At 35.4% G+C, this 20,552-nt stretch overlaps 1 protein-coding gene across 1 annotated transcript in view; it reads right to left on the bottom strand.

The window, feature by feature from the left end:
- LOC134246781 (uncharacterized) overlaps positions 1 to 20,552 on the bottom strand; it is a 38,129-nt gene that overhangs the window by 3,307 nt on the left and 14,270 nt on the right. Inside the window, exons 3-4 of the mRNA XM_062729142.1 lie at positions 18,806 to 18,938; positions 1,898 to 2,104 (exon numbers count right to left, since the gene is read on the bottom strand). Coding sequence (XP_062585126.1) covers positions 1,898 to 2,104; positions 18,806 to 18,938 — 340 coding nt within the window. The remainder of the gene's footprint in view (positions 1 to 1,897; positions 2,105 to 18,805; positions 18,939 to 20,552) is intronic.

Raw genomic sequence — 20,552 nt, 5'->3', positions numbered from 1 at the left:
ACCAACAGTTTGACTGCTTGATGCCTGGGAGTAAAGAAAAAGATTTTTAAAGATTGCACTTATTTTAGTGGTTTTTGGCCCACTCCACAGGCCCCAGGGGGACAACGATGACAAAATTCACAATTTTTGTTCCCCTTCACCCATAATGCTATATTCCAAAATTGGTTGAAATTGGTTCCGCGATTTTAGAGAAGAAGCAGAAAATGTTTAAATGTTAATGCACAACACACGACAGACAAAAACAGATAGCAATAGGTCACCTGAGTTTACTCAGGTGACCTAACAAGTGGCCCATGGGCCACATTGCTCACCTGAGCACTAAGGGTAGGAAAAAGTAGAAAATGGCTTTTTATTGTAAAGTTTAAATCCAAAAGTAGTCCCATGGCCAATCCTGGATTTGCTATTTTAAAAAAATGATTTTTAAAGAATTTTCCTATATATTTCTATTTAAAACTTTGGTCAGCCATTTTGGCCCCACCCGACCCCCGGGGGGTCATGATTTGAACAAACTTGAATCTTCACTACCTGAACATGTTTCCATATAAACATGATGAATAATAGCTTTGTCATTCTTGAGAAGAAGATTTTTTTATAGAATTTTCCTATATATTTCTATGCAAAACTTTGGTCGGCCATTGTGGCCCCGCCCTATACCCCCAGGGGGTCATGATTTGAACAAACTTGAATCTACACTACCTGAACATGCTTCCATATAAATATGATGAATTATGGCTTTGTCATTCTTGAGAAGAAGATTTGAAAAGAATTTTCCTATATATTTTTATGCAAAACTTTGGTCAGCAATTTTTGCCACGCCCTACCCCAGGGGGTCATGATTTGAACAAACTTGAATCTACACTACCTGAACATGCTTCCATATAAATATGATGAATTATGGCTTTGTCATTCTTGAGAAGAAGATTTTTAAAGAATTTTCCTATATATTTTTATGCAAAACTTTGGTCAGCAATTTTTGCCACGCCCTACCCCAGGGGGTCATGATTTGAACAAACTTGAATCTACACTATCTGAACATGTTTCCATATAAAAATGATAAATTATGGCTTTATCATTCTTGAGAAGAAGAATTTTTTTTAGAATTTTCCTATATATTTCTATGTAAAACTTTGGTCGGCCATTTTGACCCCGCCCTACCCCCCGGGGTCATGATTTGAACAAACTTGAATCTACACTACCTGAGCATGCTTCCATATAAGTTTGATGAATTTTGGCTTTTTCATTCTTGAGAAGAAGATTTTTTAAAGAATTTTCCTATATATTTCTAAGGTAAACTTTGGTCAGCAATTTTTGCCCCGCCCTACCCCAGGGGAACATGATTTGAACAAACTTGAATCTACACTACCTGAACATGCCTCCATATAAATATGATGAATTATGGCTTTGTCATTCTTGAGAAGAAGATTTTTAAAGAAATTTCCTATATATTTCTATGTAAAACTTTGGTCGGCCATTTTGACCCCACCCTACCCCTGTGGGTCATGATTTGAACAAACTTGAATCTACACTACCTGAGGATGTTTCCTCATACGTTTCATCTTTCCTGGCACAGTGGTTCGTGAGAAGAAGATTTTTAAAACATGCCACCCAATTTTCACTAATTCTCAATTACCTCCCCTTGAAACTTGATTCCCCTTCACCCAAGGATGCTTTGTGGCAAGTTTGGTTGAAATTGGCCCAGTGGTTCTTGAGAAGAAGTCAAAAATGTGAAAAGTTTTTGTACAGACAGACGGATGCCGGACAAAATGTGATCAGAAAAGCTCACTTGAGCCTTCGGCTCAGGTGAGCTAAAAAGGGCAGACTTTAAATATCAGGCTTATTTCTTTTGAGCCAAAAGTTATTTTATTCTCAATTTATATTTAAGCTTGAAATAAATTACCCAAGTCTTTTCAATAGTGAAGCCAAGTGTCCCCATTGAGCTCAAGGATGAATCAAGGTAAACGAAAAGTTCCCCGATATGTTGCATCCACAGATTTTGATCCCCTATGAATGAACACTCAGGTTCTTCCAGTGTATGTGTGCTGGATCTTAGTTTCTTCCTAGGCGGGGAAGAAACTGGTTCTTCCTGTTGCAGGTCTTTTTTCACCTGAATATAAATCAATGATCACATAAACACACAAATCTGGTATATATAAATATATATTGGCTAAAAATAGAGTCAATTCTCAATAAACCACCAAATTGTTATTGATAAATCATGGCAGTATGAATTGCAATTTTGTTGATGTCCAGAGTATGGCCAAGACATGTGTGTGCAAAGTAACAATCAACATCTATATTTATTTAGCAAGTTTATAGCAGTTCTATTTAATATAACGTACAGTCAACACTGATTACTGAGAAAATTTTGGCCCTGAATATCAGGGTCATGTAAGGCAGACGGTCAATTGATGCAGTCTGATCGTATTTCATATTATTAGTTACACAGTCAGTTAAGGACTAATTATGGAGTCATACATGCATTGCTGCCCCACCCTATGCCCAGGGGTCATGATTTAAACAAAACTTAATCTACACTACCTGATAATGCTTTTATCTTTCCTAGCCAAGTGAAATCTTTTAAAGATGCCATTATTTTTCACTAAATAATTATTATCTCCCCTTGGAATAGGGCATGGTCCTTCACTTGAAAACTTACCCAAGTATACTTTGTGGCAAAGGACAAAATAGGGTAAGACCAGTGTTTGGCCCCTGATTTTGGGGGTCTTTCAGAATGATCCGACAGTTTATCCATAAAAACTTGTCACAGTTTGAGTATTGGTTCTAATATTTAGAACATACATGTATAGGTCACTGTTAAATCAGGAAATGGGTCAATATTCAAAATTTCTCATTTTTATCAAAATTTTCATCGATTTTACAATACATTTTGTTTCAGAAAACAAAGAGCACACTCTTGCCTATCTTCCAGATTTATATATTTTATACATTAATATCAGATGCAGTTTATGTGTAACAATCTTAGATAGGCAAGTATGTGCTATGTTTTCTGAAGAGAAAAGTATCTCAAATATGATGAAATTCCACCTGAATTGAGGAAACTTCTGGAAAATGATGGACCACAGACAACGACGGATGAAAACAGATCGCAATAGGTCACCTGAGTTACTCAGGTGACCTAAAAATCGAATACTGTTTAAGTCTCTTTTTGAGGCGAGATTGAAACTAGAAAACTGACCAGTCAGCAAGGGCCCCGTCATGGGGTAGAATTAACAAGAGGCCCATGGGCCACATCGCTCACCTGAGAAGCTTTGACAATTCTGTCCTGTACTAGATTTACCCCTTGTAATACATATTCAGGGGTTTAAAAATACGGTGGTCCGAGGTCCGGGACCTAAAGTTCTTGGGGGCGGACTAGCTAATCCTTACCTATCAATAGTCCATCGGAACAGTACTTTTGAGAATGAAAAATATTATTTTAATAAGGAATATTAAAACAAATAAACAACAACCAAAAAAAAACCTCGTTCGTGTGTACTTTCGTTTTCTTTTAAAGCATTTGGCTCACCTCGCCTGACTTCAATATACGACAATGGCCAAGGTGTGCCGAACGTTGTGAAAGCACTAATCGCATCACTATAACGTTTTATTGCTGCTCTTAAATAAAAACTAATTTCAAGCGTCAGTTCGATTGCATCAGTTTGACAGCCTGGTGGGAAAGGCGCCATGAGTAAAAAGGGCCAACAAACATTGTTTGATTTAAAGTTCGTCAGTTCAGCTGCTGAAAACGGTAAAAGGAAAAATTCTGATGAAAATAAAGATAAAAAATATGACAAAAACAAGCGAAAAAGAACATTTCAAGAAGGTTGGAAAGAACGATATCCGTGGGTTGATCAGGATGATGATGGACTTATGTTTTGTAAGTACTGTCGCAGTTTTCCTGAATTTGCCAACAAATCGAGTGCCCTGTATAAAGGAACAGCAAATCTAAAGATAGATCCTTTGATTTCACATGATAAGACGAATGAACATTTAACAGTTAGTAAACATTATTTAACCCAAAAAAATCCCATTTCCAATGACCAGAACAACAACAAGGCAGTCGCAGAATATCGGAACAAACTATTACCCGTGATTAAAGACACGGAGATAGGCAAAGCTTTTTATAAATTGTCTGAAGAGGAGAAGAAAAAAATTACAGTCCTTTTCAATTACTGCGTATGCAGTTGCACGAAATGGAAAACCATTTTCAGATTATTTGTACATTTATGAATTGAACAGCTTGAATGGATTAGATATACACGGTCAATATAACAATATAATTGCCAGTGAAAATTTTATAGCGGCTATTTCACAGACTTTAAGAGAAAGAATTTGTGATGAAGTTCTCATGACAAACTGTGTCAGTATACTTGCTGATGGATCTACAGATGCCCCAATATTGGAACAAGAAATTGTCTATCTACGGTCAGTACTATATAACAAAATTGTAATTTAATGCATAAGATGACATAATATTTGGTAAAGTGCATCAATATTTTGCCTTTTTTTCAAATAATATGTTATTTTAAGAAAAGAAAAAGCATTTTGTGTTTTAGAAAAAAAATTAAATGACAAGTTAAATTTGAAAAAGTCATATTTATTTGAATTTTCTTGTTTGATATTTAGGTATGTGCATCCAATTTCTGGGATACCAGTGTGTAGACAGATTGACATTATAGCAGTAAAATCATCGGATGCCTCTGGAGTCTTGGGTGCACTGAATGCAGCAGTGGAAAATGGTTTAAATCTGAAAATGATCGATTTTCATCCTGATAACAAAGGAACTCCATCTCTCATCATGGCGAACTTTGACGGTGCTTCTGTAATCTTTGGATCAAAGTCTGGTGTTGTTGCACAAATGAAAAAAGACTTTACCAATATTTTGGCTCTGCAGTGTGTACCTCATAAGTTAGAACTATCTATTTTAGATGCTGTTAAGTGTTGGAAGTATCTAAGTGACACATTTGAAGACAACATTAAGGGTATTTTCAAATTTTATCACTACTCCCCAAAAAGGAGGAGGGAACTTAGGGCAATTGCTGAGATATTAGATAAAGAACTTATTCACTTTTCAAATGTAAAACAAGTCAGGTGGCTTGCTAGCAAGGCTAGGGCTATTGATGCTGTGAAAAACAAGAGGCCCTCGGGCCTTATAGGTCACCTGAGTATCATGTATCAACTTTCCAGTGATTATATTTGGTTCGTGTTTTAATCAAAAGCCATGAAATTCACAAATTTTGAAAGAGGCACCATTGCTTATCAAAGGGCAGATATCAAAGCATTAATTCATTTTTAGTCAAAGTACCCCCCTGGTACCCCTGACCCCATAGCCCTGAGAAATTATCTATTTTGAAAGAGGCCCCTTTCTTCATTATAAGGCCAGCATTTTTTTATGTTTAGATTTAGTTATGAACATGTAATAAAGTCCCGAAGGAGAAGGAAATAATTTTTTTTTTGATAAATCAATTATTAACATTGGTACATTCTTTATTTATGCTATCCTAATAGGCTTCTTACCACTGGACACATAATGCTTACAAATAGGAAAGTAGAACATTTAATTGCTTATTTCATCATCCGCTAGTTTGGGCCAACTACATAAATTTTGTGATGTTGATCAAAATATATTTCAAAATATCTTCATTTCTTTAATATGTGTTATATGAATGTGTAGACATTGTTCTAAAATTTACTTGATGCCTAAAATTAATTCCTATCATAAAACAGACAGGGAGTATTAGGGAGTAGGGTCAACATTTTTTTTCAATTAAGTGTAAAATAATTTTTCTGGTTGATACAAATGATACTACATGCCTGTATATATTTGTATATATTCTTGCCTTTTAATATTTGAATTTCTTTTTATTTCTTCAGGTTCTTCCTCAAATTTGATTTCACTTCTCCCATAGTTTTATTCATTACACCTGATGCATAAGCAACCCTTTTCTGAGGAATGATGCTTAGACTGTAAGCTATGATAGATACCTAAACAATGTCCCTGGCAATATGCAATAGCTATCAGGGGCAGTTAAAAACCTGGGGGAGGAAAATAATTTACAGTTACTTTTGAAACGAATACATAATTATCTCACCATCATGTCATTGTGCAACAAAGTCGTCAGCATTTTATTTGTCTTTTGAACGGGTGAAACGTTTTGAATGGCACTCTTATTGATGAATTTTACACTAAACCAAGCTCTTCTCAGATATAGCTTTATTTAACCGCCCTAAAACCGGAAGTGCGAGTTCGTAAATTTGAAATCTCGATCCCGACTCAAATTTGACTTTGGAAAGAAAAAAATGTTTTATTTTTTTTTTGAACATTCAAAACCTTGACTGGAGGGTTTAAAAAACTAAAAAAAAATCCTGGCCTTAAATATATAATTAGATCATTAGCATATTAACCAGGGGCAAAGGATAAGATGTTCAAAGAATTCATGCATTTCCCTATATAATCATTAGAGCCCCCCCCCCCCTTAAACAAGAACCCCTGACCCTTGGGCCATAAAATTCACAATTTTGGTAAAGGCACACTTGCTTATCATAACTATGTACTTAATTTGTTTATTTAATACCCAGGAGCTGAGAAGAAGATTTTCAAAGAATTCATGTATTTTCACTATGTATAAGCAATAGAGCCCCGCCCTAACACCTGAACCCCTGACCCTCGGGCCATAAAATTCACAATTTTGGTAGAGGCACTCTTGCTCATCATAACTATGTACTTAGTTGGTTTATTTAATACCCAGGAGCAGAGAAAAAGATTTTCAAAGAAATAATGCATTTTCACTACCTACTTATTTAGCCCCGCCCTAGAACTATAACCCCTGACCCTAGGGCCATGAATTTCACACTTTTGGTAGAGGACTCATTGCTGATTACAAACATGCAAACAGTTTGCCTGCTTGTTGTTCAGGAGTAAAGGAGAAGATTTTTAAAGATTCCATTAATTTTAGTGGTTTTGGCCCCACCCCTCAGGCCCCAGGGGGGCAGGGATCATGAAATTCACAATTTTTGTTCCCCTTCACCCATAGATGTTTTGTGACAAATTTGGCTGAAATTGGTTCAGTGGTTGCAGAGAAGAAGCTGAAAATGTTCAAATGTTAACACTAGACGCACGACGGACGACGACGGACGAAAACGGATAGCAATAGGTCACCTGAGTTTACTCAGGTGACCTAAAAATAACAACTGTCAAGTTTGTAAAAGTTTTGCATTTCATGCTAGACTTTTTATCTGTAGTTGCAAATCTGTCCAAATCATTTCAGTCTGAAACTGTGTTGTTGTGTGAAGTTACCATTTTAGTAGATGGGGCCATTTTAGCCCTGGAGGGTTTGAAAACAAGCAATGGGGCTAATATGAAAGAATTTTTAGAAAATTTTGACACAGTGACCTCAAAATATGGCAATGTAAAATTGACAAACAAACCACAACAGGGGTTTTCCTGGCTTGTTTTTGGGTCCGTTTACCGGACCCATTCCCAATCAAAAAATCAGCCATATTTTCCCAATTTTGATTCTTTTTTCCCAATTTTGTATCCTTGACAAAAACTTAAGAGAGTTCAGAACGAAGTAAGATATTAATTTTGCTTAATGCTTCCCTGCAAAACGTCTGAAAATCTCTACAGGTGTCAACATGTGATCGTATCATCGAGCTATAAGTGATGCAACACATTTGGTAAATCACCTACGATGTTTAGTGACTAGTTATTATTACAATTTACATGACTTGTTTCATTCAAGGTACCCTATAATGATCATAAAAGGATTGCACCTATCATGAAAGTTGTCAGTGATCTTGCACAAAAGTTACTTCCTTGCATGATCTAAAAATAGAAAGGGTTTGACTAATTTGCCTAAACGCAAAAAACCTGTCATCCTACTTCTCTATCTTCCAACATGAGCCTATTCAAAGATTTATTTTCATTTATATGTTATAATTAATGTTACTACAAAGTAAAATCAATATAGATAACAATTTCCAAAATTTTATTTCCAAATATTTTTTTTTTAATTTATAAATCTTCTACTCCAGTCATGAATGTAAAGTAAATTAACTAATCAGTGTTTTCCTGCATTTTTTTTAAATATACAACAAGAAAAAATTATGTTTACTTATTCTTAGTCACAAATGGAATATATATTAACAAAAAAAAATATGAAATCACCTTTATCGAATTAATCACTTAAACTGTTTTCCTTACTTCAGTCGTGAATCAATAAAACTAAATAATTTTTTTCTGGAAATTTTCATTATCCAATTAAAAAATATTATGACCATTTAAATCTTTTTCTTTTACATAAGTCAAAATATATCATATATAGCAATTTTTTGGGCATTTTTTTTTTATCATCCTACAACAGCTGAATAATGTGCGACTCTTTATATCTGTCTACAGTTGTTAACTCTATTGTAATACAGACCCTTTTTGGTCCCTTCATTTTCATTGATTTGGGGAAATAACAAAATTGGTCCTTTTTAAAATTTTCCCAATTTGAACAGTTTTCGCGTCAATTTTCCCAATTCTACGGACCCCGGACCCAGTTTAAAAAGGGTAGGAAAACCCCTGCACAAACACTCAATTACTCAGATGATGCTGATGTTAAAAAGTTTTTGTCTGATGTCATTACTTATTTAATGAAGAGGTTTGATGCATTGTACAAACCCCCATTTTCTTTGTTCAATGTTTTTAATGTCAAGAACTGGCCAGTGCTAGTACCAGAACTAGGCAAGTATGGTGTTGATGAGATAATGTCAATTGTCAGTCATGAACGTTTTTCATTTTTATTCAATGAAGCTGAAAAGGCTGTTGTTCTTTCACAGTGGTCACTTTTGAAAGCAAAAGTTAGGCATCTTAGGCATGTATCATTAGTTGATATTTATTCCTCAGTTATTGCTGAGGACAGACAATCAAAGCATCTCCCTGTCATATGTAAAGTGATTGAAGTTATGATGACACTTTCCCCTAGCACTGCCAGTTGTGAAAGAGGATTTTCAACCCAGAACATTGTAAAAACAAATAGACGGACAAAACTTACTCAGAACAATTTGCGAAATCAATTACTCTTGATGTTAGAAGGTCCTGATTTGAAAGATTTTAGGGCAGAAAAAAGCATAGCACAGTGGTTGCTCTCTGCTAATAAAAGTAGACATGTACATGGTCACAAACTGCATGAGAAAGACTCTGAATATGATGATGAAACAAATATGTCTTATGATGCCTCAAAAGTTAATTTAAATTAAGCATTTCAGTGTTTGTTTTGTTTTTTATTTGGACTAGTAATTAAGTGATGCGGACTAGTGAATTTCACCAGCTTAATAGTCCTTGGACCAGTGAATTTTCAGGGAAAATTTAAACCCCTGATATTGTGACCCCACCCTACCCCACTGATCATAATTTAAACAATTTGAATTCTACACTACCCCAGGATGTTTCCATATAAATTTCAGCTTTTCTGGCCCAGTTGCTATTAAGAAGAAATTTTTGAAAGATTTTTCCTATATATATTTCTATGAAAAACTTTGATTCCCCATTGTGGCCCTACCCAATCCCGGTGGGTCATGATTTGTATAATTTAAAATCATCACTATCCCAGGATGCTTCCACATAAGTTTCAGCTTTTCTGGCACAGTGGTTCTTGAGAAAAAGATTTCCAAAGATGTTTCCTATAAATTTCTATGTAAAACTTTGATTCCCCATTGTGGCCCCACCCGATCCCCAGGGGTCATGTATTGCACAATTTAGAATCTACACTACCCCAGGATGCTTCCAAATAAGTTTCAGCTTTTCTGGCACAGTGGTTCTTGAGAAGAGGATTTTCAAACATTTTTCCTATATATTTCTATGTAAAACTTTGATTCCCCATTGTGGCCCCACCCGATCCCCGTGGGTCATGATTTGAACAATTTAAAATCTAAACTATCCAAAGATGCTTCCACATTAGTTTCAGCTTTTCTGGCACAGTGGTTCTTGAGAAGAAGATTTTCTAAGATGTTTCCTATATATTTCTTTGTAAAACTTTGATTCCCCATTGTGGCCCCGCCCAATCCCCAGGGGTTATTATTTGAACAATTTAAAATCTATATTACCATAGGATGTTTCCACATAAGTTTCAGCTTTTCTGGCCCAGTGGTTCTTGAGAAGAAGATTTTTAATGACCCCACCCTATTTTTACCATTTCTTGATTATCTCCCCTTGCGAATTTCGACAATTTAAATTCCCATTTACTCAAGGATGATTTGTACTAAGTTTGGTCAAAATTGGACCAGTTGTTCTTGAGAAGAAGTCGAAAATGTGAAAAGTTTACGGACGGACAGACGGACGAACGACGGACACAATGTGATCAGAAAAGCTCACTTGAGCTTTTAGCTCAGGTGAGCTACAAAGGTTTGAAACCCTTAAAATATACGATCATAGACAGGTACAATTTTCTCTTTTGACTGGTCTCTGTATTTTATTGAAATCTATCTATATGTGAAAGAAGAAAATTGTACCTAATTGCGCTCACATGCTATTTTTAAAAAAATTGTAAAATATAGTTGGCCTTTCCCATTATAAACAGATCGACGGAACTAGATTTTCTGACGTAAGAATGAATTCATATGCTAATTGAGGCATGGGCAATACTTTCTAACTGACCAATCACCTAAATGAAATTCGTTGCCAATACCAATGATAAATAAATTCGGACAAGTTAATATTGCTGGGCACTTGTCCGCTTGGACAAGTGCATTTTATTGTAAAGGGTTCTCTAAAAAATAAAAAGAACAACTTTTGAAAGCTAAATCGGTAGTCTCAAGACGGAAGCTGTACATAAAATGCAAACTTCGATCCCGATATATATCGCTATATTAAAATTGAGTTCAAATTCGATCGGGATCCAAGTTCACTAATTGCATACTACTGAAAGCCATGGAAGATATTTATCAAAGCGCAAATATTGTTTGATGTTGACAGGTTCACATGTTGACATTTATTTTATTGTCAGGACAGAAAGCCTAAATTAAATTTCATATTATGTGTCTGTTGTATTTATCAATAACATCAAGAATCAATCAAGCACATGACATGTGTAAATAAATGGACTAAATTTTAATTTACATGTTAAAACTATTGAACTTTATTGAAAATTTTCGGACAAGTGAGGTTGAAACTCGGACAAGTAAATTTCTTGGTCACTTGTCCACATGGACAAGTAGCTAAAAAAGTTAACGTCGAGCCCTGCTTGGATTCCCTATAATGGCCAACCATACCTCCAGGGGTCATGATTTTTACACTTTAATATCTTCACTACCCAAGGATGCTCCCACATAAGTTTCATCTTTTCTGGCCTAGTGGTTCTTGAGATGAAAATTTTTAAAGATTAGTTCTATTTATTTCTATGTAAAACTTGGATTCCCTATTGTGGCAACGCCCTACCCCCGGGGATAACGATTTTAACAATTTAATATCTATTCTACTCCAGAATGCTCCCCAATAAGTATCAGCTTTCCTGGCCCGGTGGTTCTTGAGATGAAGATTTTTTAGTGACCCCACCCTATTTTTGCCTTTTCTTGATTATCTCCCCTTGTAAGGGGACTTGGCCCTTCATTTTAACAATTTAAACTCCCCCTCCCCTAAGAATGGTTTGTACCAAGTTTGCTTAAAATTGGCCCTATGGTTCTTGAGAAGAAGTCGAAAATGTGAAAGGTTTACAGATGGACAGACGGACGGATTTTGATCAGAAAATCTCACTTGAGCTTTCGGCTCAGGTGAGATAAAAATAATAGAAACTTATAAGTGTTTATAATCCACTTATTAGTAACTAACTTATAAGTCACATATAAATTTTGAAATTTACTTATAAGTGTACAACATGTATAAGTCAAAGTAAGTATAAGTAAGAAATTGATTTTGTTAATACTTCACTAATAAATAAAGAGTGAATATTTCACTTATACCTTACTAAAATAACCGAAGATCAGTATGGTATGAGCGAAGTATAAGTGTGGACTTAGACTTTTTACCCTATACTAGACTTCTCTCAAGGAGCACTATGGGTATTCAAGGTAGCCAATCAGAGAGTTTGTCTCTGCAGAGATCAGCAACAAGAATTTGAAACCAAGTTTGTGTCTTTAAAAGGATGTTGGAGATTTTGGATTTATTTTGAGTATACCTTCACATCAGGTACAACAAGTAGGTTCTATTTACATCATCTCTCTATTTTAACTTCCTTTGCATGAAATTTTGAATTTCAGATGCTTTCAGATTTCATAATCTAGTTGGTCACTATATGCTTACATTTTCATTAAGTACGATTGGACAAATTTCCGCAGAAAAGTTGTGACCGCGTACATAGTGTAAATTAATACCACGCAGAAAAAAGTGATTCTACAGAAATCAAATTTTTTTTGTAAAATGGGCACCCTTTTTTTCAATTACAGCCAGTGATTTGGTGAGATGTTAAACAACATTTACAAAAATGTTACAGTATTGTTTTCACACACATACAAACCCACACCAAAATTAATAATATAGCTGTATTTGTTTAATGGTTTTCTTTTTAGCATGACAAAAAGCTTTAATAATGCAGCCTTCTCCGTTTTTTATTTTTGTTGATAGGGCTACAACTCCTCAGGGTCTTCGTAATGGTGCATGTGCAGCAGTGAATTGATTTCGGATCAAATTAAATTTATTGGCCATGTTTACTGACCTTGATTGGTTGACATTAGAGGGACATTAAACAACATACAATTAATCAATCAATCTGATTACTTACTAAACATAAATAAAAAATATAACAAAATTCACTGCGAAATTCCAAACAAATGCATTTCTGATCTCCGTACTTTTATAACATCAAAACATGAGACATATTTTGTACTTAAAATTCGTATAAAAATGCGGCAAATTTGTGAGAGTAAACAGGTCTCCACTACAATCATTTATAAACAACCACCATTTCCTTTGAAAGAGTTGATCTACATTTTGAGCAAAAGTCTCAGTGCATCACACGTGAAATGTCATGGCTGCTGAGAAGAGTGACACATGGTAAATGCACAGATTAATTTTTATGTATTTCGCATTTAACTGGCTATTTTGTTGACAGTGAATAAAAATTTTGTCTTATTAGAAGCAAGTTATGTTTTGCCTGTAGTCGCATGTATTCAAAAAATGTATTTGCACTATTACAAAGATGCTGAGGATTTGTAACCCTTTCCAGAAAAAAAAAACATTTGGATTAAACAAGAGGCCCAGGGGCCATATAGCTCACCTGAGCACATCGGCTAGGAAAAAGTACAAATCAGGTCAGAATTGAAAAGTTTACGGGGAGGGGTGAGGATTGGCCTGGGGTTAGTGCTTGAATTCTAATACTACTTCGAAACGCCTCCATATCAATTCTGCATATAACTTCTTGAGAAAGTTCTTGAGAAAAAGATATTTATACATTTTTTTTTAACATTGTGTTAGTATATATTTTTTTTGAATTTGACTTCCCATCGTTTCCCTCGATAGAATATTCTATCGTTAAAATGATTTATGTCTTACATACCTGGTTTAACGATAGAATTCGTTCTGTGTATTCACAATGTAGCAAAGTAAACACGGGCGATAAATCGTACTCTGTGTATTTACTACGAACAATTCTGAGACTTCCAAATGTAAACATGGCAGGTAAATTTGAAGTGAGAAAAATTGTTGAGAAGGTATAGTTGAATTTTTCGTCTTTTTATGGATTATTTTTTGGGATAAAAGGCATAAAAAAAAAGTTTGTTACAATTAATTTACAAGTTATTTTCAGAGCAAATACGTTTGTATATCTTTCAAAATTCTTTCCGCGCGATTCTGCAATAATTTGATACACCAAGAGTATATATAATTATATGGAAGGTATTCTAACTGTGGTGAGGGCTTTTCCTGAGACACAGTTAGATTATTCTTACTATTTCCCTCTATCCTACCCCAAAGGTATGATTTGAACAAATTTAAATCCTCAATACATGAGGATGCTTACATGTCAAAATGACTTAACATAGTTTACCTGGAATTGAGATTTTTCCCTTTATTTTCCTATGTAAAACTGATCTACCATTGACACCCTCCTGTACCCTTGGAGGTTATAATTTGAACAAATTTAATTCTACACTATACCTATGTATTTCCTATGTAAAATTTGATCGACCATTGTGGTCCCAATCTACCCCTGGGGACATGATATGAACAAACTTGAATGTACACTACCTGAGGATGATTCAACATGAGTTTCATCTTTCCTGTCCCTATGGATCTTGAAAAGTAATTTTTTTAAGATTTTTCCTATTTATTCTTTTGTTGAAATTAGATCACCCTTTGGTCAGCCATATTGGCCCCACCCTTCCCCCGGGGGTCATGATTTGAACAAACTTGAATCTTCACTACCTGAGGATGATTCCATGAGTTTCATCTTTCCTGTCCCTATGGATCTTGAGAAGAAGATTCTGAAAGATTTTTCCTATATATTCCTATGTGAAATTTTGATCGGCCATTGTGGTCCCACCCTTGCCCCTGGGTCATGATCTGTACAAACTTGACAATCTACACTACCTAATAGGGCCAATTCACCAAAACTTCTTCCCGGAAGACTGAGTTGCGATCTAAGAGCGTGGCTTGATCGTTGAAGATCGCATGAAATCGAAGGTTGACCGCGAAGTGGTCACGCCTTGGTCTCCTGTGGTCGCTCAAAGTCGAAGAATGGTCTTCCTGAAAAATAGATTGCAGCTCAGTTTTTTGACATGTCAAAAAACTGAGCCTCGACTTAAAAGTCGCAAAGAGTGCGTCGAAACAACGAATAATTGAAGCTAGAGCGGGGATGAGCGAAGCTAAGTCTTTTTTAGCGAAAACTGATCGAGCACACGATCTTACTGCTCGATCAATTCTCAACACTCGCTCGATCCATGCGATGTAGCCTACATCCACTGCAATCAAGAATCGCTTCGTGCGACCTGCTCCCGATTTTCCTTAGACCAGTTTGCTCACTGTTTGTGAAATAGAGACGATTTGATTATGATCAGAGGATTGAGGTGCGATCTATGTGCATTTAAGGTTCAACCACTAAAGATCATTTCTCGCATAAGTTGCGACTTACCTTCGCCTAATCCGATTAAGCCACGCCTACTGAAAACCGTGCAGATAGGGCGCAAGCTTTGGTTGGTTTTTGTTGTTGGTTTCAATGGGTTTTTTTTCTATATTTTTCTTTCTTTTCCCCCATTTTTTTTCTGTAAGTTTTGGTGAGATTTTGTTGTTGTTGGCTACTGTGTTTGTTTTGGGGGGTATATTTTGTTTTGTTTTTAGTTTGGTTTTATTGTTCTTTCATTTTTTATTTCTGAATTTCATTTTATTCTATTTAATTTTATTGGTCGTTTCATTTAGATTTGTTTGTATTTTAATCTCTTATCATACATTCAATATATGAAATCATTTTTTACACATTGTTGTTTATTACACATAATTATGGTCAAAACTGATGATCGCCCACTGATCACTGGGTCTTTTTATACGATAGCAGTAGGTCGCACTTAATCTGAATGACCAGGGCAAATTTGGCGTAACTCAGACGAGAAGTAGTTGAGAAAAGAACTAGAATTGAGCATATTGGATGGAAAGGCGCAGGTAGAGCATGCAAAATGCGTCCATAGAGCGTGTAGGACGCACCAAGAACGTTTACAACGAAAGTTATACGAGATAACATCGAACGTAGAGCGCAGAGGGAAAATAAATGTCTAGGTCGCACGGATTTTTCATGCAACTACATAAAAACAGAGGTGCGACCATGGTCGCCCGTGGTTGCATGCGGTTTTTCCAGATCGTTCTTGGTGAAATGGCCCCATAAGAATGATTTCACATGATTTCATCTTTCCTGACCCAGTGGTTCTTGATAAGAAGATTTCTTTTAAAATGCCTTTAATTTTTCACTTATTTATAATTATGTCCCCTAGGAAGAGGGCTTGGCCCTTCATTTGAACTAGTTTGAATCCCCTTTACCCAGAAATACTTGGTCCAGCTGTTCATCCATGCATCATCCATGCAAGTTTGGTTCAGGTAGGGATTATAGTAACTTGGGAATCAAAATATAGGTCAGATCCAGCATCCGAAGCAAGTTTGGTAGTGTCCATCCCTAGATGTATTATCCATGCAATATTGGTTCAGTTAGGGCTTATAGTTACTTGAGAATGAAAACTGGGGTCAGATCCAGCATCCAAAGCAAGTCTGGTAGTGTCCATCCCTAAGTGCATCATACATGCAAAATTGATTCAGGTAGGGCTTATAGTTACTTGGGAATGAAAATGTAGGTCAGATTTAGCATCCGAAACAAGTCTGGTAGTGTCCATCTCTCAATGCATCATGCATGCAAGTTTGGTCCAAGAAGGGCTTTTAGTTCCTTAGGAATGGACCTGCACCAAAAACTTTAACCTGGTCACTCATCTGGAAAATGTAGGTCAAGTCCAGCACCTGAAGCAAGTCTGGTAATGTTCATCCTGAGATGCATCATCTGTGCAAGTTTGTATCAACATGTGAAGTTTGATAACACCATCTTGAATGGTATGTTTAAAACTGAGCTAAATTCTAATTTAAGAAAAGTGGATCAAGGTCAAAGAAAAGGTCAAGGTCATAAAATGTTGATGCAGTTGCAAAGCTCTCATCAATATCTATCAGCATATGAAGTTTGATGAAATTCTCTTGGATAGTTTCTGTAAAACTTAGCTTTGAACAGAGCTAAACACAAAGTGTGACAGAAGAAGAATGACGAACACTATATGCCCCGGCCATATTCATGGCGGGGCATAAAAATGTTTGATTCTTGTAACATTCCCCCCAAAACAAGGGTCGATATGTCGTTTTTTTTCGTTCATAAATGAAATTGCCAAACATCCCTGGACTGAATTAACAAGGTGTTATATTTACAGTGGACATCCAACATGGCTGCCTAGCAGCAGAAAACAGAACTTCAAAAAGTTGTTCTGGAAATTCTTGTAATAATAAAGATAACTCTTTAAATTTAAGATAAATGTTAACTAGGTTGACATATTTAATATCTGAAATAAAGCTACAATTAATGTTTTTGAAAAATTGAATCAGCTGAATGATCAAAGACAGAAAAATCCACCCAGGATATATGAAACTAAGGTAATATAATCTGATTCTGGAAAAGGTCCTATAAAATTCTTAATTGCCAGGTAAGCGATAACATTCTCAAGAGCTGGTCCCCACAGGAAAATTTACTCACATTTGCGAGTGGGCGAGTGGTTATTTGCAACCCTGCATGACTCCAACGACAGACAACGGACAAATTTTGATCAGAAAAGCTAACTTGAGCCACATTCATGTCCAGTTCCATTAATCAATTCGATATTGTCGACATCGCAATGATAACAATGTTGATACAATATCGTGTTTACGTCGTCTACGTTGTCATTTTTTCTACATGACGACATCATCGAGGTCGACATCGCAATGTAAACAATGTTGATACGATATAGAGTTTACATTGTCTATATTGCTTTTATTTCTACATTGTATATTGACAACGCGATGTAATTAATGTTTAAACTATTTCGCATGTACTGTGCAGATGACAAACACTGTTTTCAAGGTTGGAAATCAGGTTTTTAGTTCAATGTAAGAGACATGCTTCATACTTGATGTACACCTGATGTGGACTCATAAGAGTCAAAGATTGCCCTGGTGACATTGTGTAAAAAGTAAACAGATTATACTAGTATTGCCTTATCAATATGAACTGAACTTGATTTTATGCGTTAAATGTGTTGTCAACAATTTTACAAAGATAAATAGACCAAAAAAAAATTAATGATGACTCAATATAGACAAACACGGAAACTAAGTATATAAAGAAAAAAAAATAATAATGCAATGTTTACACAACATCAATTCAATTACCGAACAACACAGCGATGTCAACGTTGTGAACAATGTAAACAAGATTTTGCAATGTTGACACGATGTCGACTCAATATCAACCAAAATAGCGATGTTGACGATGTGAACGATGTAAACAAGAAAATAAGAAGTGCAATGTTGACACGATGTAGACTCGATATCGACCAACATTGCGATGTCGACGTTGTGAACGATGTAAACAAGAAAATAAGAAGTGCAATGTTGACACGATGTAGACTCGATATCGACCAACATTGCGATGTCGACGTTGTGAACGATGTAAACAAGAAAAATAAGAGGGGCAATGTTGACACAATGTTGCCTCGATATTGACCAACATTGTGACGTCAACGATGTGAACGCTGTAAACAAGAAAATTAAGAGGGGCAATGTTGACACGATGTCGACTCGATACCGACCAACATTGCGATTTCGACGATGTGAACGATGTAAACAACAGAAAAGGGGAAGGCAATGTTAACAAGATGTTGACGTTATATTGTTAAACAATGTAATATATATATATAGAGATAAACAAAGGAATTATTGTCATGTTAAGTATGTTAGGATATTAGGATGACTGGTATTTTACAGTGATGTCGACAATATCGAAAAAACATCGTGCACTGGACATACCTCAGGTGAGCTAAAAATCGGAGGTGGCTATATTATTGAAGCTATATAAGTTTATTTCATAATAATTATTGAAAAACTGAGTGCAACAGTGCAAACCAAAAAAACCTAAAACTCTCACCTGCAACTTCTGATACACAGACTGTAAAATTATGGGGAAAAAAATCAGGATGATTAAAGGTTGAAATTAATCTAAAAATGTACTTTTAACTTACACACACATTTTTTTTTAAGTCCAAATCATAACAATCATACCTCACAAATAAAAACAACTTTCCTCTCTGAATTTTTTTTTTGTCTCTCTTTGGAATAAGCGATTATGTCAGCTTTTGAAGACATACTTCTCCCTCTGATCATAGTTTTCTCAGTACTTATAAACGAGTGGTTCCTGCAATTAAAAGACAGAATTTAAGTAATTACACACAAAAATAAAATTTAAAGTATTTACTGCTTATGAAACGTTACCAAATACACTAAAAAACAAGAGGCCCTTGGGCCGCATCACTCACCTGAGTAACTTGGGTGATGCAGATCTTTTTTAAAGATTTGTTCTATATATGTATATTTCTATGTAAAACTTGGATTCCCTATTGTGGCCCCGCCCTACCACTGGGGGTCATGATTTTAATAATTTAATATCTACACCACACAAGGATGCTCCCACATAAGTTTCAGCTTTCCTGGCCTACTGGTTCTTGAGTAGATGATTTTTTTTTAAAGATTTGTTCTTATTATTTCTATGTAAAACTTGGATTCCCTATTGTGGCCCCGCCCTACCCCCGGAAGTCATGATTTTAATAAATTAATATCTACACCACACAAGGATGCTCCCACATAAGTTTCAGCTTTTATGGACCAGTAGTTCTTGAGAAAAACATTTTTTTGTACTTTTTTGATTATCTCCTCTTGGCAGGGGTCTTGACCTTGATTTTAACAATTTAAATTCCCCTTCACCCTAGGATGCTTTGTAGCAAGTTTGGTTCAAATTGGCCCAGTAGTTCTTGAGAAGAAGTTGAAAATGTGAAAAGTTCACAGACGGACGGACAGATGTACGGAAGGACAACGGGTGATCAGAAAAGCTCACTTGAGCTTTCAGCTCAAGTGAGCTTTCAGCTCAAGTGAGCTTTCAACTCCTTAGGACCTCGGTAATGGTGCAAATCGATTTGCTCCCGCACAGACTTTGATGGCTCAAATTATCGGTTGATGGCTTTTTAATTAACATGTCTTACTTGGACTATAAATTCAATTCAGTTATTTTATAAAAAAAGAATAGCTGGTATGGATTTAAATAAATATTATTTCCCTACTGATTATGTTATAAACCGTTTGTACATTCTGTCTAGACCCCCCTTTTTTTACGCATTTACTAGATCTGCTCTAAAATTAGTCTGAAAATAGCAATAACATACAAAATCCCTTTTGAATAGTTACATACTAGTTGTTTTGAAGAAAAAATTAAATATCTTCTCATGTTTTTAATTCTGAAAACGATTGAAGTTATTCAAATAACTTGCAATTTTAATGGTTTTTTTTTTTTTGAAAACTGAATTAGACGCGGGGACGTCATTACGTTTTTAGTGATTAACATCAAAAAATATTAAGATAAGTTTTTTTTTGGAGTGCCTCACTAAAATGCTCATAAAATACCGAAAAAGTGAGATATTTTCAAAATTTATGTATATTTGCATTCAGAAAGAGTCTGGCTATCAAAATTTAATAAAAAGTCAATTTGTGAAAATTTGACCTTAAGGGCCCTTTTCTCATGACGACAGTCATATTTCTATCTAAAACTTTGATTCCCAATTGTGGCCTCACCCTACCCCCGGGGGTCATGATTTGAACAATTTAGAATTTACACTACTCCAGGATGCTTCCACATAAGTTTCATTTTTTCTGACCCATTGGTTCTTGAGAAGATTTTTTAATGACCACACCCTATTTTTGTCTTTTCTTGATTATCTCCCCTTGTGAGGGAACTTAACCCTTTATCTTAACAATTTAA

The sequence above is a fragment of the Saccostrea cucullata genome, unplaced genomic scaffold (assembly GCF_032062105.1).
Source record: "Saccostrea cucullata isolate Sc308-1 unplaced genomic scaffold, CSIRO_AGI_Scuc_v1 ctg2283, whole genome shotgun sequence".
NCBI lineage: Eukaryota > Metazoa > Mollusca > Bivalvia > Ostreida > Ostreidae > Saccostrea > Saccostrea cuccullata.
The sequence above is the reverse complement of the archived record's forward strand: the minus strand, read 5'-3'. Positions and strand labels throughout refer to the sequence as shown.